Below are 22,018 nucleotides of genomic sequence, written 5' to 3'. Positions count from 1 at the left end.
ACAGTGAGAATATGTAAAAGAAAAAAACGGTGTCAGCGGACGGAGGACAATCTCAGCCTGAAGGACGGGAGTGAGTGTGCGAGAGAACAAGGGCAGAAATGAAAGAAGTGCTCCATATTGTTCCCACCTGACTTTCAGCTGCTCAATTTTCAGTATTTTGTTTCCTCGGAAAAACAATAAAAGCCACTTAGAATGACAAGCAGGCATTTCACAAAGGAATATCCAGCGAACCAAATTCAGTTTGAGCCTCTTCCTGTGATCTATTGCAGAAGCATTTTATTTTTCTCATTTTTCCTCCCTTTAGAACTTGAATCAATAACTTTGCAGGGAAGCGCTCCATCCTGGTGGCAAATAGTCTAACATCCCATCCCATTTTCTCTCTCTGTCTCTCTCCTCTTTCCTGTCTCCTCTGTGCCTTAATGTTCCCTCTCTCCTTCTGCTCTCCTCTGTCCTGCTTCATTTGTTTCCACCTGTGTGTGCCTGCCTGGTGTGTCTGTACGTATGTCTCCACCCTGAACTCCTTCTGCATGCTTGTGTGGGTGGCGATTAACTTCCTTCCCGCCACTCTACCCCTCCCTTCCTTCTTTCCTCCCTACCATCCTTTCTTTCCCTTATCCTCCCTTCTTGTCTTCTGTCCTTGTCACTTCAGATCCCGAGCGTGGTGGCAGTCACATGATCTCGACAGATGACTTGGAATATCCGCGGGAGTACCGGACGCTGGGGAACAGCACCCGGCGCTTCTCCAATGTGGGCCTGGTGCACACGTCGGAGCACCGCCACACCGTCAGCGCGGCCCAGAGCCTGGAGGCCCTGACCAACCTGCACAAGGCCGACATGGAGCGCAAGAGGGACGCCTTCATGGACCACCTGAAGAGCAAGTACCAGCAGCAGCAGCAGCAGCTGCAGCATCCGCACCACAGCCCGCACCACAACCCGCCATCGCCATCGCCCTCCCACGCCAGCATGAGGGGCACGTCGGCGGAGCGCGCTGCACGTGAGCAGGTGAGCAGTCCATCCCCCTCATGAGGATTTGTCACTGCTATGCAAATTTGTGTTTGCCTACATGAGGTAAACATTAGGTCATTGTGAAATTAATGATTATTCATTTGCTTTTGTGTTTATTGAGATTTCTCACCACTATACTGGCTCTTTAATAGACATTTTCCACAGGTCAAAAAACCCACTAACATCTGGCTTTTGTCTGCAATGCGACTTAATCCAAAATGCATTCACTATTGGGTCAATTGACTTTTATTGGCTTCAACTCGATGATGGAAACATGTCATACGCACTAATTTAGCAACACAGTGAGGGAGCCATAACCCTTACCCGACCAAAACCAAGACTTAACCCCGGAACAGTCCATTAAAGGTTGGTCACAAAGTGAGGACCGGCCAAATTGTCCTCACTTTACCATAATGTCCTCACTCCGTAGTTTGTAGGCTCAAACTGGTCCTCACAAAGATAGCTGTACAAGAGCACACACAGACGCACACACACAGACACACACACACACACACACATACACGCACACACACACACACACACACACACACACACACACACACACACACACACACACACACACACACTGAACATACTGTGCTGTACACAAATTCGTTCTCAGTGTGTGAGCACTGCTGCTGTGTGTATTTAATAGGCTAAATTCAATGTTATGACGTGACAAAAAAACGCATCATGGTGACGTGAGAGAGAATGAAAGGTAGTAGAGAGAGAGAGAGCGAATGAGAGAGAGAGAGAGAGAGGGTTGGTGAAAGACAGGTGGAGTCCGTAGTTGCCGTGGCAACCTCTCCCATATATGGCTAGAGGGGATATCGCATTGCAAAGGTCAGGGTGTGTGGAGACGGAGGAATTGTACAATAATGAAGACAGAGAGCAGAGAGGAATAACGAGTTGAAGGAAAGATAGTAAAAAAAAAAAAAAAAACAGCAGCAGCAGCTGGAGTAGTGACAGCCCAAAGGTGACAGGGCATTTTCGCCGCACGGGGGGGGGGAGGAGGAAGCAGGAGAAGCCCAGGAATCCTGTCGTCCCGTGGATGTGCAGAGAGCGTGGACGGCGAGCACGGAGGGACGGGGGGGGAGGAGGAGCTGGAGAGGAGCAGAGCAGCCAGTCAAACAGTCCGCTGCTCAATTAGCCAGCAGCAGCAGGAGCCAGGCACCCATCTGCGAAGGAGTTAATCGGCTGGTGTTGTAATGAATTAAATAAAGAGTTTCCGCCGCATGTGCTACTGGAGAGCGAGAGAGAGCGAGAGAGAGAGAGAGGGAGGGAGGGAGATTGACTGAGGTAAAGGGAGGGAGGGTGAGAGAAGCCGAGGGAGGGAGAGACGGGCGAAAAAGGCGATGAGGAGTTGCTGCACCTGACGGACAGCCTGGGATGACTGGATGAGTGGTGGACAGGCACAGGTGCACTGCAGGTGAGACAGGACTGGAAGCTGGAGACTGGTGTAGTATTTGTGTGTGTGTGTGTGTGTATGTGAGAGTGTGAGTGTGTGTGTGTTTGTGTGTGTGAGGGGAGCGGGATAACGATGTGCAGGCTGGGATTATATTCCACGCCTCTTGTGTTTGTTGTGGTTGTTGTGGTGACGGCGTGCACACGCTCAGGAGAAACAGAGAACCCGGTGGAGACGATGGCTGAGTGGACGAATCTGTCAAGTGCACACCTCCGTTTGGGTCATCCTCTGTTCACTGTGCAGACCCCCCCCAGTGTGGGTGTTTTCTCTTTTTTAAAACAGAGAGACAGACAAAGGCTGCGGTATAACGTTGAGACACCAAACTGGACCGGCGGAGTGAGGAGGATGGAGGGAGGGGGGCGGGGGTGCAGAGAGGATGACGACATGAGAGAGAGAGAGAGAGAGAGAGAGAGACGGGGGTGTGGAGGAGGGGTGGTGTGAGTGCAGTCTGCTTTACATGCTGGTCAGGTAATGCAGCGCTCCACTCTGCGAGGCTACGTCCTTCTGTGGAAAAACTCACACACACACACACATGCCTCTGTGTGAATCTACACAGGGCCGTCTCTACTTAGTAAGGGACTCGTAACCCCCCCCCCCCCCCACCCCCCCCAGTTTAATCTGACATCTCCAACAGACATCAGCTACTCCGCATCGCCGGGACCCGTGGCATATTTCTTTCAACGGCAGGTTAAAAATGGCAAGATATACATTTGAGCCCGAGCGGCAGAGCCTCAGTCAAGAGCATCAGGCGTCCCCGGGGATTAGTGTGATAACGACTGACAGGATATAATTATAATTTCCACGCCGAAGACTTAGCTTTAATTGCAGCGATGTTTGCCAGGATGGATAAACGTTACAGGATGAATGAAACCTCCCTCTATCTCCAGTTGGCCCTGGCTCCCCCCCCAAAGCAAGTGTTTGCAACTCAAAGTCCAAGTTCAGTGTGTCGTCGCCTCCCTCAGCAGGGCAACGGTTACAGCATCACAAGGCGTTGGAATGAATGTGTTTACTTAACCTGCAGAGCTGCGAGCGGGCCTCATTAAAGCAGCCGAACAGGGAAACAGTGGCGGCGACGGACACTCGACACCACAAATCACTTCTGCACCATTACGGCCCTCAGAGTCATTTAGGGTTTGTGGCAAAGTAAAATCATTAACATCGTCTGAGCGATTATTTATGACGCGCCAGTGGTGCCCCTCAGCCGCCTGTCGGGCTGAGCGGATCAGGGGGGCGCTGCGGTGAATGAGTGACTGACACACGATGAGGTGGCCAAGGCCGGAACGAATCCAGAGTGAAGAGACCTCATGTTTTATCTCAGGCCCTGACAGTGACCTACTTTACCCACGGCCGCTCCCCCACAGTCTGAGAGAGAAGCAGCTTTTTGACCACTTCTCCTCAGTGGACTCGTGAATGTTTAAAAGCCTCAGATCTCTCACTGTCCTGAAAGGCACCGTTGTTTGAGGGTTATTGCTTAATGCCTTTTTCTGATAAAACAGATTAGGTTCTTTTTTCGGTGAATAATGGAGCATTTAGTTCTTCAGACATTGGAGATACATGCAAAATGTCTGGGAGTTTAAAAATGAATACAGAGCAATTGGCTAGAGGACAGATGCTCTCTTCAGAATCAGGAGGAAACATTGAGTTGGTTCAGTAGAATTGTTGAGACCCAGACCTGAATCCCAATCATCAATAAATACAAAATAAATCAATAAAGAGCGAGTATTTTCAGAAAATCTGATTAATCCAACTTAATTATTTATATCCAAACCTAGGCCAACATAACGTTGATGGAACATCCTGACACAGACAAGAAGTCAGCTCGTCCTTGGTAGATTGTTGAGCTGTGTTTTGCAAGCTGCTGTATGTAAAGTCCACACCCGACTTTTTTGGCCATTCATTGTAACCAAATGTAATCACAACCAATGACCTCTTTGACATGGTGTCCATTCGTTTGAAGTCAATGTTCAGCTCACAGCAGACACCTCTAGGTTCGGTGAGTTCAAAGCTTTGAAAACACCCAGTTTTTGCAGGTAGTCCGTCCCTCCTGCTGTTGAAAATATTGGATTATTCCTGGAAAGGTTTTGAGTTGTCGCATTCCGCCTTATGAATCTAACAGCGACCAAGCACTGACAGAGGAGAGCAATCGACCAATGAGTCCACCAGTCGAACAAGAATCAGTGTTTTATGCATAACCCTCTTGGACTGTTATAATTAAAATATTTGAATACATCGTAAAGATGAATCATGATGGTATTGAGAGAAAGTGTAACAATGGGCTCAGGACTAAATGAAGGAACATAAGGTGAAAGATTAGATTACGACAGGGTACCAATCACAGAGAACGCTGCCTCTGATGCTTGTGTTCACTGAAATAATCTTTGCTTTTGTTGAGACAGTATTAAAATGGAAGACCCATAATGAAAAACGAACAGCTATCATAAATCAAAACCTACCCATCACTTTTTCTTTTTTTTTTTTTTTATCCCTGCGACAGGAAAGTAATGTGGGTGCGGCAGAACCGCAGCTGAACGGACTGAAAATTGCCTGCAGATAAGAACTAGAATAAGAGTTTGGATTAGAATTAAAATTCATGAACTCTGCCCAATCTCTCTTTAAAAAAAATGTCCATGTCATTTTGAGGAATTCCTGGGCCATCAGTGGCTTGGCCCGGTTTGCCCTGTGAGGAATTACGTTTTAATGGAAAGCTCACTTCCTGTCTGAGGCCACAGCCAACATGCAAGCACCTTTTCATACATGGCAGGAGGAAGGGCAACTGGACAGATGAGATATATGGCAGGTGCTGCTGGAAATAAGCACGGCAGGTAAATCCAGAGTGAAAGAGACAGGAGAGCCAGGAGGAGACGGTCGCTTTCCTGTGGTGGAGGAGTCTGGGAGAGAAGCCAATGTTGCAACAACAGAGTGGGCTGCCGTTTAATTCGATTTAACTCTTTTCCTTTCCTCCCCTTCTCCAGCTACAGCCAACAGTGCAGTTTTGTTTCAGTTGCGTTGCAACCTGATGCCTGTAAAACACGACCAGCAACGGCATTAACGCCAATCACTCTTCAGTGATTATGGTCGTAGTTTACAAAGCTGAGTTAAGGCTTATATATGCTGCGTTTACATATGACAAGATATGTGTATCTGTCACTACCTACATACTTCCAGGCATCCTTTGCGTTGATATAGTCGTTAAGCAATATGTCCAACAAAGGGCAGTGCAGAGTCGAGAGTTTCTTACTAACTCGAAAAGTCACTCTTCAAAAAGTTCTGCCAGTACTGCCATGATATTTCTTCCTCATATCCTTTAGTTGTCTCCCTTCAACTTTTGGCTACACTGCCCAAGACTATTTCTGGTGGTACTGTTTTTATTTTTGTTTCCATGGGCTTTCAATAGATGGGCACAAATAACAAACATGGCAAAAGTGGAGGAGGTTGTGAAATTGTGGCTGTGTCCATGTGACTGACAAAGTAACGACATTTAGGTTGGCTAAACAATGCATCCACTAGAGGGCAGCGCAGAGTGGAAAGTTTCTGACAACGACCAACGATGGGTTGTGATGTAAACTTCTTAAGAAAGAAGCAAAAGCAGCTGTTTGTCCCTTTGCCCGCACAAAGTATCATAAGGATGCTTGTAGTTTCTTACCAACTCACAAAATCTTTTGAAATTTCTTCCTCGTGTCCGACAGTGAACTCGCTTGAACTATTGTTACTGCTGTTTCACTTGTATGCGGACGGAAGGCTTTGTCAGTGTTGATGAACATATCTAACATTGAGCATAAATTAGCTGTCAACGGAATTAATGAGTTTTATAAACGGTTCGTAAGAGAAGAAGCATGTTAATTGCTTTATTGTGGCGGATTCATTGGTTTTCTATGTCAAGCAATTGCAGTCAGCTTCTACCTCTTCTTCAGTCCAGCTTATTCAATGCATATTTTTTAAATCCATTTTTAGCTGTAAACTAAATAAAGCCTTCATTGGAGACTTAAATATCTAACTCTTCTCTTTTCTGTCTGTTTCCGTCTCCCCCTTTTGTCCTTCATGAATCTCCACAGCAACAGCCCAACTACTGGAGCTTTAAGGTCAGTGCTGTGTGTCCCCGTGTGTTTGTCTTTCTTCCTGTCCTCTGTGTGTCTATCTGTGTGTGACACTGTGGTGTGTGTCGGGTTGCGGTGACATGAGGTGTCATGGGTGGCGACAGCTTAAACTCCTCCAGCTCCATTTAATCTGCAGCAGAAGACGACTCTCTTAGGATTTATGATACCTCAGTCAGCTAGCATTAGTGGCTCGAGAAGTCACGTGACCTTGCAGATATATTACTCAGACTCCCTGAGACATGAAGGAATCAGACTTGTCACTGAGGCAATATTGATACAAAGCTTTGACGTGCAGAAATACTTGAGCCATGGCTAGAGCTGCTGAATAGGTTTTATCCACAGACTGTCGAGGGGAAAAACAGGCTGTCTCTACCTAGAAAATGCCTGTATCAAGGTGCATTGAAAGTTTATATAGTTCCTCTTCTGTATTTGCAATCTGAGTTTAGCCTGTTTGTCAACTGGTATACATTTTGTCTGTGTGTGTGTCTGTGTGTATGTCTGTGCGTGTGTGAGAGAGAGAGAGAGAGAGGAAAGAGCCTCTGGCTTATCTGGGTATAGTCTTCCCTAAATCTCATGCTCACAATATCATTTGGACAGGGTGGAAATGTTACCGATATCAATAGCCATATGCCCTGACCCATGGGGAAGGCTAAGCAATTCATCGCTCGCTCCCACAAGTACTTTAACCTCAAACCGGAGTGATATGAAATGGAATTTAGAGCCTCGTCTGTCACGTAAATCTATTACACAACCAAACCATTTTAAACTCCGCAGGGCTTTCAGGTGGGCTGCAAAACGTAGTGACTATTTGAGAGTGTAGAATGAAGCTTTAAAGACAGTGTTTTTAAGAAAGAATCTACAAAAGATTGAACATATGAACTGCTTTTTTTTCTTTATTGTTTAGCCTGCAGGTTATTTCATATCTTAATGTCTGGTTCTTGCCCGACAAACAGCCAAAAGCTCACAGCGATTCAGTTTACAATATAAATGTAGAGAAAAGAACAAATATGCTCAATATAGAGGCTAGAAACAGAGAATGATGATTTGAAATTGCTTAGCAATACAATTATTAACAATAGCTGTAGGTAGCTTCATCACCACACAGCAGAAGTTAGAATTTCTATCTCATCACAATATAGCTGCAGTGGTAATCAGATGTAGAGCCAAACAAATCAGAAAAACCTATAGTTGTCGACTTATTTATGAAGAATAACCTTTTCTGTCTGACTGCAGCAAGACAAGTTTTTAAAAAGATGGGAATTTTGAATTAGAAACATTACAACTGTAAGACCAGCAATTGTATAATATAAGTTTATGTTTTTAGTTTTACTTATTTTATTTGTTGATCATTTTCTCTTAGTAACACGATTATGAGGGTCAGACAAGGGTCATGAGGGAAAATATCTGTCCCTAAAAGTATCTGCAGTAGTAGAGACAAGGCCTTAGCTTTCACTGTAATACCTGTAAGAAAGTTTTCATTGTTTATTTGGACCATGGAAAAAAAACAACGAAAAAAGATTTTAAAAATGTGTAAAACAACCAAAATGCTTAAAGCAACTAAACAAATCAAAAGCCCTCTTACCGAAGATGTAATATTGTTGATACCCTTTAATGTTGACATCTCATCCTCCTCTGAAAGCCTCCGAAGGTCACATCCTACTCTCTCATCCCAGCACCTCTAATTCCAACTGAATCCGAAGAAGTAAGCATCTTATCAGATACTAATGCTGCTAAATAAAGACTTTATGTACAACAATTATAGGTGTTAGGCGTGAAACTACACACAGTTAAATGTATCTAAAAATCTCTTCTCGTCATTTCTTTGCGGCCCGTGTTTTTCTGTTCTCTAAAGAGACACATGGCAGCAATCTCAGCCATCATCTGCCCGCAGTAAGCGCACGCCATTTTGCTCCCTCTACTTCTGAGCGCAGCGATTGCCTCGACACACAATTCGCAGCAATTTGGCAAAGCAATTTGTTCCATGCATTGATGACTCCCGGTATTACAAAGAAACAGGATGCGAGGAGTACTGGGGGTTGAGGCGGAGGCAAGTCCAGGCCGATGATTGGCCTGAGAGTTGAGGGAAATAAAGAAAAATAATGATAGTGGAGGGGAGAGCAAGTAGTGACAAATGGACGCGAGAGATGGATTGATCCAGGGAGCTTCTCTCTTACTATTTTGTCAAACAGAGAGGGAGAAAATGCAGACTCGAAATGCTCAGATGCAACAGCACAAGCGAGTTACCTGGATGCGGCTTTGGCCTCTGCCGCTGGAGACCAAGTTAGAGGCTCACACGATGACATAAATCAGCTCAGCGAGAATTGGATGCAAGCTTTGGAAGCTGTGGTAGAGGACGAATGAGTGACAGGGGACAACAAGTGAGGGGGGGATGACAGACGACTGGAGGCAAAGACAGACACAAGCTTTTGAGGAAGATATAACCAGGGAGAGAAATGACAGAAAGAGCTGAAGGAAAGAGAATGGAAGAGATGCAGATGAGGTGTGAGGATTGTGAATTTAACCATTTAACACCTGTCACCATTTTACACCCTGGAGCCATAGACTTCATTGTCACTTAACGCATCTCAAGCTGGGTTTGACATTTCACATCACTTGAAAGGAGGAATAACGCACTCAGGGACACGATTAGAAAGAAAAGCCTCGCAGCGACCAGCAAGCGATTAGAAAGTCGAGCATATCAGCAACCATCATGTGATGGGTCAACCTCTGGACTTAAAAGATTTACGGATCACCAAACCCCAACTGTGATAGTTACAGACCCTTTTTTTGGGGTCATTTTCTCAATTTTCTCATTGGCTACTCTAGGATCTGACTTCTTTTTGTTTCCACTTAAGTTGCCCTCTGCTGGTCATTCAAAAGAGGTTCCAGGCAATCCCATTGGCTTCACTTTCCAGACCTGGACTCTACTACATGTATTTTTATGTACAATCCATGATTATTGTTAAGTTGTGTTAACTCACAACACATTTCAATCTGTTTTTGCGATCAAAACCTGTGACTTTCATGGTCATGCTGGATCAATCAATCAGCCTCAACAGAAGTGCTTACACTGAATGTAAACATGGAACTCCTTTTGATTTTGATAACGACTCTTCTAAAAGGTGATTCAGACATCCTCAATTATACAGTGAAGAGAGAGAAAGGCAGCATTTACTGTGTCATTTACTTCGAACAGAAAGTTGGACGAAAGTAAGACTCCTCATGACAATGTTAGCCAAAAATAATTTTAAGTTGACTACAGCTTATGAAAGGAAGTTGTCAAAGTAGTCATGACAGAAATTGCAAGACAGACAAAATTCATAAACCTACATTTCAATCCAATTGTATGACAGGCAGTTCATTGGCTCCTTATTAAATTACATCAAACAACCGGTCTGTCAGATTTGATGAACCATACTGTCTCGTTACAGTATTCTTTCTCCTATTATCTTTAGTGCAGTTTATTATTAGTTCGCCCTATGTTGAAATGGAGCTGAAAAACACAAGCAACTGTGAAGGTTAATAGGTCTTCAGACTAAGTTAGACTACACTGAAGTAGAGTTTGATGAGATGTCCACCCCCAGATAATAAAAAAATACTATATACAAGATTTACCATTACCTCCTTGACCTTAAAACAGAACAGTGTGTGTGTGTGTGTGTGTGTGTGTGTTTGCGTGTGTGCACCCATGCTTGTGTGTACAAACACACCAAACAAGAACATATATGGTGGGAGGTTGTATTGAGTTTGTAGCCTGAGGTCTGTTGTCAGGCCGCCGCGCCCTGCTTTCCACTGCATTCGCTTCTGCTCCGCGTAAGATCATCCTGTTCCCTACTTGTTCTTCTGTTCCACCATGCCTTTATAACAGTGTAGAGTTCTCAACAGTAATTGAGTGTTGTTGAAAAAGTCTGGATCGCTCTCAAAGTAAAGGTTGAGGTGGAGAGAGGGCGGCAGGTGGAGGGGAAAGATTGAAGTGTAAAATCAGAGGGAGGTAGAACCAGTTTCTCTCGAGAGGAATCTGTGAACACAACCATGTACGACACTTGCATGTCTCGCAGGGCCAGCTGCATGACCAGATGGTGTATTCACTCATATTTACAATGCAAAACTTCTGCAGGGAGATATCTTCAGTTTTCATATCACTTAAGCCACCAATAGTGGAGGCGGTGTTTGGTGCCGGCTGTAACAAGGCAAGATGACTAAGAGCATAACAGCTGCAGTGAGCTCTCACATGTTCACACATCAGGGTTTCATCATAGCAGTTATTTTTTTCCTGCTTCTTTTTCCACTACTTTAGAAATGAAAAAAATCTGACATTGTGAGTAGCGAGCTCTTTCATGCAGCACCACATTCTCAGTTCCATTTTCCTTTTCATAGGATGCTCCAACTAAGTAGAGTGACTCAAGAGATTGAAATGAGTTGTGTTTTTTTTCTCTGAGAAGTTTCATAAAAAAACTGAACAGAATACAGTTGAGTAATTGGGTTGGGCTCAGACAGGTTGTGTTACAGCTCCTGTTTTGTTCCAAGCTGTGAATAGATTTGTTAATGTGAAGAGTCAAATGTCATATCCAAACTTTTTAAACTTTCTCACCTTTTTATTATCATTATGAAATTTCTGTCTAGTAAACTATCTAGATTTTTGGGAGATATTCTTTTTTTTAATGTAAAATATGAGGCTATCCATGGCAAACTTAGCTTAACTTAGCTTGACTTAGCACAAAGACTGGAAACATCCTAATCATTCACAAGGAGGAGGCTATGACCTATACTGCAGCTAGCCACTAGTGGGCGATCAAGGCACTTCGGCTTCACTTACGGTCATACAGATCTTGGGTTACTTCCTGGATACATGAAGCAATAAAATTGTTGTTACCTTCTCACAGAGGCTCGCTGTTACAATATGTTTCCAGCCTTAAGTGTTCAGCGAATCTAACCAGCTGCTGGTGTCAAATTATTCCTTTAAATATGAAGTTACTTGTCTGAGCTGAAACTAAACCCCTGGTCTCCAAACAAATAACGTTGTTGAACACAGGTCCTACTAAATTCTGTATGTATATTTTTCACACAGAATTTGCCCCAAACATCCTTCATATCTCTCTGCAGCTTCCCAGAATATGACAAAATGCAGTACGTGCTGCTCCGCTGCGGTGCTGTTGACTTGTTGTTCAGTGCGGTCACACTTTAGATAAATGACCCTATTACAGAACGGGGTGGGTGTTATCTGTCAGGATCACCGTGCCTCTGTGTGCTCAGACAGCAACCACTATCACTGAACATGGCCACGACCATTCAGGGCCTGTTTGTGTGACTGCACGGATATTCTGTACAGTTTGAAAAAAGGTTTTTCCAGTTGTCAAAGCTGAGGGTTTATTATTTCCCCTCATGAAAAACACAAGCAGAAGTAAAGCTGTTTATTCAATAGTAGTCATGTGTTGGTCTTTTGGTTACTGTTTAGTGTAATGCTGCAACAATTAATTGATTAAGTAGTTGACAAATGTTTAATCAGGAACATTTATCATATAGCTCATTGATAAATGAGTTACACCATTGAAACATAAAATACAAGAGTGCATGGCTGGAATTTTATATATCATGAATTTATTTATTTAGATTTATTTATTTTTAGTTTTGGACAAATTGAACCATGCATTTCTCTAGACAATGTTATGGCTATCCAGTAGTGGTTGAGATATTTCAGTCTGGGCCACAGTGCTGGATACATACAGAGCTGTATGCTAGCACAGCTAAAAGTATACAAAATTTAGATTTGTTGTGTTTCTCTGATTTGCAACAAAGCTACCAAAATCTCCTTCGGCCAGAAATAAATTAATTTATTAATGATTGTGATGAAAATTGTTGGACTTCTTTCTAAACATTCTATCGATAAATTGGTTGATAAATAAAATTAAAAAAGAGCCAAAAGCTATCTCCTCTAGCCCAGTTTACTGCATGGCCTCCTGGCTTATTACCCACCTAACAAAATTAGAAGTAGATGAGGGAGTTTGTTCTGTTTTAGTGTTGTGTGTTTATGAATGAAGTCAAACAGCTCACTGCTGTGAGTCAGTCACGTTAATTAAGCACCACATAACTGGAAGTCACAGTGTATCCATGCTGTGCTTTGAGTCATTTAGGGGAAGGGAGAGGAGGACATCCTTGGAAAGAGGAAAAAAATAACTGTTGGTGGTGCAAAGGAAGAGGAGGGAGCCACAGCTACTGTACTACGGCTGAGGATGTGTCTGCCATCCAAACAATCAGCAGAAAGCATTCTGGGAGCTCATTACAGCAGCCTCTGAGCTGGAGGAGATGCTGCAGGAGTGGGGGGGGGGGGGATCAGGGAGGCAGTTCAGCGAGCTCAGCTCCAGCTGCACTAACAGTCTTTCAGTGAGAGACGCCTGGGCACAGGCCAGCAGGATAAACCCACAGTGACAGCCCGGGATTTGCATGAGCGTCTCCTCCCAGCCCACAAGCATCGTTTAAAGTTGGTAGCTGCACGGGGACAAGAGTTTGGACGGGGGCAGGTGGGAGGTGTGGGGTGTCTTAATTTATGCTAAGCCGGAGCGCGGTTTCCGGCTTAATTGTGCTCCTCACCCACTGTAGGTGAGTCATGAAAGCTGATGCCCTGGAGTGCTGTGCCATTTGAGTACAACTATATTGTGCTATTCTCCTGCCGCATTCAACTGATGGCAGATACTGTGACGCTGGTAATTCTTAGAGAATGACTGGTTGCTAGACTATTGTCGAGGTGTCGTTAATCTCTTTACGTGGTTCATTGTGGGGAGTCTCATTGTGTGTTCGCCGTCTCTTTTCCGGTTAGTGTTACTCCAATCCATTCTCTCCGCCTTGATTTCACCTCTCAGTGGATGATTGTGCGTCTCCGTGTGTCTTCTTCCCGCAGAGCCGCAGTCCCCGGCATTCCCAGTCTACCCAGTCTGGGCTCGCCGACCAGGCCGCCAAGCTCTCCTTCGCCTCCGCCGAATCCTTGGAGACCATGTCGGAGGCCGACATCCCCGTCGGGTTCAACCGGATGAACCGTTTTCGCCAGAGCCTGCCGCTGTCCCGCTCTGCCAGCCAGAATAAGCTGCGATCTCCAGGTTAAGATCTGAGGAGCCGCTGGCAGGTTCTGTCACAACATGCTGGTCGAAGCACGAAGCAGATTTGAGGCTGTCTGTTCACTCCCTATAGCTGGTGATGTGAACCGCTGTGCTTACAGGGAACGCAAGGAAGTTATTCTCTCACTTCATTTAGTGCAGCAGGTTAGGTTTAGTATCACTGCAGGAGAGAAGTCAGTCCCGACTCTACAGAACAGCAAGTATAACAAATTCAGACAGGATTCCCATTTTATTCAGACCAGAACTTTTTTTTTTTAAATGAAACCTGTGCAGGTGTATGAGCTGCATAGTTTTCGATATTTAGATAGGGATTATTACAGCATAGCCTATACTATATTATTGAGGTAGTTACTTTACTGACTGCTCATTTCTAATAATAGTATTAATAATACACTGATACAGTGCTTTACAAAGAAGTAATAACAACCGACAGGCAGATAAGATTAGTTAGAAGTAGGATTATTCAGCTCAAATATTTGGCGGCATCACTGCTCACCTGCATAAATCACAAACGGACTGGATATATGTTCATGTGTAAACCACAGACTCAAGAACAGGTTAACTACATGAGGGCCTTCGGAGAGTAGAGATGATTAGCGTTAGGCAGTCCAGACTCATAAAGACCAAGGTGCTGGGGTATATCAGACAGGGTGAGATAAATAAAGAAGTGGCTGTAAAGCGGCAGTGACTGATGAGGGATGTTCAGACCGAGGAGTTCAGGCAGAGGTAGAAGAGCAGAGCGTCCACTCCATGTCTCTATATACTAACTACCTGTCTTTGTTTTCTTCTCTCCCCTAACTCGTCTGCAGAATCTCTCTTATTTTGCTTGACTTTTAATCACTGGTCTTTTCTTTTGCTTTGTTTGTTCTTTTTGTTTGTCCATCGGTGTATGAAGATGAATTTGCAGGTTAGTCAGGCGTCAGACTCGTCTTTTCCTATAAAACCAAAGAGTTGCAGAAACATTTTCAATGAAGTACGGCTGTTTAGGGGTCGTTGTTTCTATTTGAATTTTAGAAAGTTTTATTTCAAAAAGTTGAACAAAAAATTCATCCTGCCTCAAAACTGTTAATCCTGGTACCTTATTTTTCAATCCTCACCCAGTTTTCAAATTCAGAAAGAGAACTGATGTTTACAGTGTCAGTGAATATTCATCTGATGATATAAGTCATTGTCTTGAACTTATATACCAAGAGGCAGAACATTTTGAATCACAATGTAGCTTGCTCTCAACACATGCTTTGACAGAATTGCTTTTTCTAGATATATCGGAAAAGACATAACTGTCTGACCCTTCGTCTCCTCTGTCACTCTCACTTAGGCGTGCTGTTCCTGCAGTATGGGGACGAGACGCGCCGCGTGCACATCACCCACGAGCTGAGCAGCCTGGACACGCTGCACGCCCTCATCGTCCACATGTTCCCCCAGAAGCTGACCGCCGGCATGCTGAAGTCCCCCAACACGGCCATCCTGATCAAGGACGAGGCGCGCAACGTCTTCTACGAGCTGGAGGACGTGCGGGACATCCAGGACCGCAGCATCATCAAGATTTACCGCAAAGAGCCAATCTACGCCTCCTACCCCGCTGCGGCGCACCTGGCCAACGGAGATCTGAGGGTGAGGAGGAGGGAGTTCGGGGGGGAGAGGGGAGGCTGGTGGCAAAAGTGCTGTGTTGTTGAAGAGAAAAAATACAGTGTAATCTCCTGCATCTGTTCATGGTTAACAATTTGTCAGTGAGAACTCCAGTAATGGTAATATTCTGCCTCAACAATAAAAATGAGCAGTGCACTTCTTTGGAAAGGTAATAGTGTTTTTTTTTTTTGTGTGTTCCAGTGGTAACTTTGACAGGCTGTTTCTGTGTATATGGGTTCATAATTTAACTGGTATTCCTCCTGGAAATGTATTTTCTTATCTTTAAGTAGCCCATCTGTTGCCGTGCACATGCCAGAGAACAATGTTCCTCTGTGAAATGAGCATATTTTAACATCCAAAGCTATTTCTGCTCCAGTGAAGATCAAGGAAGCCGGAGGGAAATCTTTTTTATTTATTTTTTTATTTCATACAAAACCCTGCTCTCCATCTGTACAATTCACACTGTGCTGAGAACACAACTGCTATTAACGATGCAAAAAGGCAGTGAAAACAACAATTATGCGTCTGTATATAGTGTGTTTGTGCGTGTGTGTGTGTTTAGTGTGTCTTTGCACGCTCACATGCATTTTTGTGCTTCTGTATGGCGGCACAGCTGACAGACACCCTTAAGCTGTCATCTATTCATTGATTAACCCTCAAAATACGCTATCAGGAAATCATATATGCATGTTTTTGAGGCAAAAACTTTTATTAGTAAAACCGAGAATCATCTTTCACATTAAGTGTGTGATGCACAATCTGTCTCTTCTTTACTACTGTTGGATACAAATCCAGGCTCCATCTTAACAAGCATCTTGCCATTAAATTCGAGCTTGTTGTGTGTCTCGTATTGTTTTGTGCAGCAAGTCACGGTTTCAAGCTGTGTGTTATCTGTTCTCTAGCTTGTTTAAGTCGTGCCCACACAGTGCAAATCAGGCCATCTCCTATAGCTTTGAATATATGTTTATGAATTTATCCATGGGCAGACGTGCACAAATTCTTTGGCACGCTTCAATATTTCCTGCGTTACAAACAGCGTGTCAAGGTTAGCTGGAATGCTGAGAACCATATGAAAAGAAGGAAAAACAGGCATGAGTTAAGCAGCAAAAGTAGTAACGTGACGAGGGGAAAGCGAAGAATTTGCATTTTAAAAGCAGAAGATATGATAAAAAACCACAGCAGGCGTAAATCCACAGCACGAAAAAGCGAGGCGGGTTGAGAAAAGCATCAGGACATATTTAATGATGTTATGTTGCTGTGCAAAGACAGGCAGAGAGGGACAAATAAAACAAAATGGGAAATGGTAGACCTAAGTATATTTTCCCGAGTTAGAAGCAAGTCATCAATCTGCTGAAAATATAAAAAAGGATGTAGTGATCTTTGAAAAGTTTCTGTTTTCGCCCAAACAGTTTTATGGACTTAATTATGCCATCGGATAAATAATTGGTCTCTTGAAAAATGTGTCTTCTTCTGTTAGAATCTGTAGATTTTGACAGTCTGTCCGGTGTCAGTCAGATCAAAGTCAAGCTCGAGCCAAACTGACACATGGTGAACACTCTTGTGCAAATCTCCATGGTAACTCTCTGCTTGTTAATTTCAGAGGGAGATGGTGTACTCCTCTCGCGACTCCTCCCCAACCCGCCGCATCAACACCCTCCCCTCCTCTTCGGCCTCAGCGTCTTCTGGCTCTCCATCCCGCTCACGCCTCTCCTACAGCGGCGGCCGCCCTCCGTCCTTCACCGGGTCCCATTCCCAGCACGAACAGGCCCGACACCCCCACCATCCCTCAGCCGGCCACGGTGCCAATGTAGGCATGTCTCCTTCCCCCAGCGCCATCCTGGAGCGCCGTGACGTCAAGCCTGATGAAGAGGTTTCTGCGAAAAACATGGCACTAATGAAGAATGAGGGTCTGTACGCAGATCCCTACAGCTTGGTGCACGAGGGCCGCCTCAGCATCGCTTCCACTCAGTCTCTAGCTGCCATCGGAGACCCCTTTAGCTTCCCTGTTACCAGTGGCCTGTACCGCCGTGGCTCCGTGCGGTCCCTCAGCACCTACTCAGCTGCAGCTCTTCAGGGGGATATGGACGACTCCCTCTACAAACCCGGTGGTTCGCTCTACTCCGACACATACTCCTCAGCCACCCTGGGGATGGGCTTTCGCATGCCGCCCTCATCGCCACAGAAGATCCCTGACATGCAGCTAAGGGAAAGGGAATCGTACTCCGGCTCGCCCAGCAGAGCCTCACCTGTCAGGCAGTCGTTTCGCAAGGACTCAACCTCGTCCTCCGTGTTTGTGGAGAGCCCAAAGTCGAGGCCCAGCTCCGGCTCAGAGCCTCTGTGCCTGACAGCCGGGCCTGGAGAGGGTGGGCGGGCCACGCCTGGATTCGGTTCCTCGTTGTCTGGACAAGACGCAGACATTAGCAGGTCAGTTTTAGTCTGTGTGGTGAGTTTTGTTAGGGATGTGGTACATGTTTAAGGAAGGTTTTAAAAATCCTCCTAAGTGTTATGGAGTCCTACACAATACTGTCCTCTAAAATCAAAAATCAGACTGATTATTTCATATATTATATTTGTGTTCAGTCTATGTTCTTAAGTTTTAAGTGATGTTATGTATTTTTAAATGACAAGGAGATGAAACCACAAAGACGATAGTTTGTTTTTCATCTAATCCAAGTTTTTCAGTTCCCTCTTCATTTATGCATTACGTTGTTGTACAGTTGTCGCTTCTTCTCTTGTGTAGGGATCATCGCCTGGAGCGTATGGAGGCCATGGAGAAGCAGATAGCCAGCCTGACCGGCCTGGTCCAGAGTGTGCTGACCAGAGCACCAGACAGTGACAGCACGTAAGACTCTCCATTACAGCCCATTGACGCTCTAAAACTCACAGACACGCCGTCGGCTCAGACACATAGGCAGCATTATTGACAGGGACAGCAGCTCGCTATTATCCGAGCCATTATCAGTTCCATAGCAGTGAAGTGGTACATTACTTTGTATGAGCACAACAGGTTCAGAGCACTTAAGATTAACTGCAGTGCACGGGCACTATTGACTTATCCATTGATATATGTGAGACAGCTGAGTTCCTTTATTTAACCTGAACACCGGTATCATGGCCCACATGAACACAATAGGGGCTCATCGACGAGAAGACTTGTTGAAGTGATCAGTCTGATAGCATCCAGTAGTCGTGCTGTTAGCGTTAGCACCGTAATTGCCTTGCCCTGTGGCCGTTGATCCTCAGATGCGGCCTGCTGCGTCTCTGCATGATGGCGGGCTGCCCCCCGGACCAAGGGACGGAGTTCTCACGGCCATTACCTTTTTCTTCCAGCGAGAAGACCGAAACCAACAGCGACGGCTCCGCCACTGGAAGTGAGTACAGCAGCGTGATCGAGACCCATGCACCATATCGTTCCTAACACCTGTCAATCCTTAAACTGAACTATTTCTTTTTCCTACTAACTATGAACAGATTTGTACAAAGGGCAATGAATAGAAAGAGGCAGTCACGGTGATCTCCTGCATTTAAGACTGAATTAGACTTAAGAGCGGTGTCACAGTGGAAGTGAGGGGGTTCACACTGACTTTTAACTAATAGCTGTAATTAGAATGTAATACAGACTGACAGGTAACTCACTGATTGGTCAGTTCAGACTACATCATCAGCACTGCATGTAAGGAAATCTGATTCTCGTGAGTGACAGCGAGTCATGCAGCACATTAATAATGCTTATGTGTATATTAAGACTGTCCAGTGTCCCTGAAAGCTAACAAAGAAATTAGATAAGCATTATTAATGTCATTAGATTATAATGTCAAATGGGTTGAGACGAGATGAATAGGCGACGTCGATTCTGGTTCTAGTACTGAAAGGGACAAACATTTTTATCATTGGATACATTTTACGACAACCCCAAGATTTTCATGCATGATAGAAAATCAGATCCTCACATTGACAAAGCTGGAACAAAAGAAATGTGTGTGATTGTTACTAATAAAAATTATTTTTTGATCATAGTAATAATGATAATCATAACTTATTCATATAGTCGTTTTTAAACAAATTTACAAAGTGCTAAAACAGCAAAACAATGAAAGACATAGAAGAAAAAAATGACTGATAAAATAAATATAACACATTGACATAAGTGAAATTAGCCAGGAAATAAATACAACCATGTAAAAGTATCATAATCAATTCTAACAGAAAAGGCACCTTTGAGACTTAGGGACAGATATCAGAGATTTGCTCGAGGATCTCAGGCAGCGTGTTTGGTCATAGGGGCAGAGCAGCTCTGAGATATAGGGGGGGGGGCAAACCACGCAGGGCCTAAAAAGTGATTAAAAGTAAATGGAATCTGATTAATTCCCTGTCGAGGGACTTAATAGTCGCAGCTCCAGTAGGATCAGGTTCTTTTAAATGGATTTAATAAAGAGCCAAAGTGCAGAGAAGCCCAGCCAGACACACCGGCGTTTGATTGACAGCCCCCCCCCCCCCCCCCCCCCCCCACACCAGCTCAAACCAATTGAACCGAACGGCTCAGGTGTGAAATCGTCCTTAAACGCCGACCAAAGAATTGAACATCTTCATTCATTTCTCTTTTTCTGCTTCTGTTTCACTTTGTCTTTTCTCTATTCAAGTTGAGGAGGTTCGTTCTAAATGATGCAGATAACAACCAAGTGACGGCTGGTTGAATCCCCTTTATTGAATTTTTCTAAAGATACAGGCCATTGCAAATCTTTTCCTTGCCTAGAAAAGGCTCGTGAGTATTATCCCACTAGGTCTCATATGAAGAAATTAGTGATAGTGTCGTTTTTTATTTGCCCATGTGTGGAGAAGAACTTTTACTCATGAGGGAAATGTTGGCAAAGCTCAGTCAAGACACTGTTAAAGGTGTTAAACAAACAAAGAAGAGGAGTGTAAACTTCACCTCCTAGTGTTAAAGGAGTCGAAAGGTTTCACTTCTGACTCTAGTGGCTCGGATGTAATTCTTAAAAAACGTGCTTTTTTTTCAAGATTTCAAACAGGTATTTCCCTTACAAAACAAACATCTTTCTGGGTAGAATGTTTAAAATATAGACAGAATAATTTTTCAACCCCTAATGCCATTGCTTTATCATTCCCTACGTCCCTATTTCTGTTTTCCTCTCCTCTACCCCGTGTTCAGATTAGCCTACTGTATGTCTGGCGCTAACAAACCTTCGCTGTGGCCAGACCTTCACACTGCCTGTGCAAGGAAACAGTTATTCTTAAAGCTTCTCTTCAAAATTGATCCAATGCCAAAAAGGCTTATGCCATCATCAGAGTAATTTCTCTGCTGCAGTCAATAAAAAACGCTCTCCAGGATCACCGCTCTATAAATATGAACTTTTAAGACTTTCCTCTTCCCTTTTTTGTCTCTCCCTCTTTCTCACTCTCTCATTAATTTCTCCATAACGGGCTCGTTCTCTCTATATTCCAGCTGGACGGCTGAAGAAGAAAGGTAGTTGCCATCTCCTTCTCTTATCACCCATTTTTTTTAATGTCTCCTACCAGACATCTCTCTGCCCTGTGTATGGGTGTGTGGTGTAGCTGGAGGTGTCTTTCCTCACGTTCTCCTCCCGGTTGGTTTTCACGGAGCGCGGCCCCTCCCTCGTTCTGTCTCTGTCTCGACTGTTTGAACTCCTACTTGGTTTTTCCTTTGAGGGTTGTTTTTGTCTCAGGGCGAGCACTTCTATATTAATGTGTGTGTGTGTGAGAGCGTGTGTGTGAGAATAGCTGGGGAGTCAAAGGCCATACTCACAAAGCCTTGATAAGAGCATGGTTATCCCCCTGTGTGTCACTATTGAGTAGATGAACTGCACTTGTATATAGGTTACTAATAGCATGAGCTCATGTTTTTCCTGGTGAGCTTTTCAAGTTTTGTGAGTATGGTGCTTCCGTTGCTTTCACGCACCCACACTGTATTTGCTTGAAGTGTGTGTGCGCGCAAATTTCCTTTTTTTGTACATTTCTCTGGGCCTGTACTCTGTGTGTGTGTTATTGTTTGCACTGTGTGTCAAGCGGGCTGATTGCAAATCTCCCCGGAGCGCAGCCCTGCAAACTAACCAATTTGTTTCCCCGACGACCTCCCAGTGACCCACCGTGTCCTACTCTGTGATTTGCAGCTCACACACCATCGGGACCGCTCGCTCTGATGCCGCCGCCCCCCTCTATCTCAACCCAGGTGAACAGCGTCGGCCGCTTGCAGATGCAGCTGCACCTGCACGGCCTGCAGCAGAACGCCAGCGACCTGCGCAAACAGCTGGGCCAGCTGCGCAAGACACAGGTACAGACCGCCCACTGTTAAGAGTGTGCACTCTCATTTTAAGACAAATCATTTAATTGTTCACCATTACCATTGTCTAGCCATGCAGATACTTGGAAATATTCCTCTGGTTCATAATTAATCTCCTTTCCCTGTCCATGCAAATAGTTAAACGTCTTTTAATATAGTTTTAAAATCTAAGGTCGGATTTTATAAACGCTGGGGCAAACAGCGGTTTTTGAACACGGAGGTCATGCTAGGATTGCTTTTATTATTTAGTGTGTATTTGAATTCTGGCCTGGACAGCGACTAGAGTATAGGTTTAATGTACTAAACCATTATTCACAATTTATGTTCATATACAGTTAAAAAGGCAGAGCTCAATTCAAAGCAGATATCATAATATGAGCAGCAGAACATAACAGATATA

At 44.4% G+C, this 22,018-nt stretch overlaps 1 protein-coding gene across 1 annotated transcript in view; it reads left to right on the top strand.

Moving 5' to 3' along the window:
* The window catches only part of srcin1a (SRC kinase signaling inhibitor 1a), an 86,269-nt gene that overhangs the window by 40,305 nt on the left and 23,946 nt on the right, over window positions 1–22,018 (top strand). The window contains exons 2-10 of the mRNA XM_061089859.1: window positions 650–1,002; window positions 2,408–2,434; window positions 6,523–6,549; window positions 13,460–13,655; window positions 14,992–15,287; window positions 16,903–17,726; window positions 18,043–18,144; window positions 18,546–18,673; window positions 21,449–21,609. Of these exons, the coding sequence (XP_060945842.1) occupies window positions 650–1,002; window positions 2,408–2,434; window positions 6,523–6,549; window positions 13,460–13,655; window positions 14,992–15,287; window positions 16,903–17,726; window positions 18,043–18,144; window positions 18,546–18,673; window positions 21,449–21,609 (2,114 nt within the window). The remainder of the gene's footprint in view (window positions 1–649; window positions 1,003–2,407; window positions 2,435–6,522; window positions 6,550–13,459; window positions 13,656–14,991; window positions 15,288–16,902; window positions 17,727–18,042; window positions 18,145–18,545; window positions 18,674–21,448; window positions 21,610–22,018) is intronic.

Source organism: Limanda limanda, chromosome 17 (genome assembly GCF_963576545.1).
Source record: "Limanda limanda chromosome 17, fLimLim1.1, whole genome shotgun sequence".
In the NCBI taxonomy this organism is placed as follows: Eukaryota; Metazoa; Chordata; class Actinopteri; order Pleuronectiformes; family Pleuronectidae; genus Limanda; species Limanda limanda.
The sequence above is the reverse complement of the archived record's forward strand: the minus strand, read 5'-3'. Positions and strand labels throughout refer to the sequence as shown.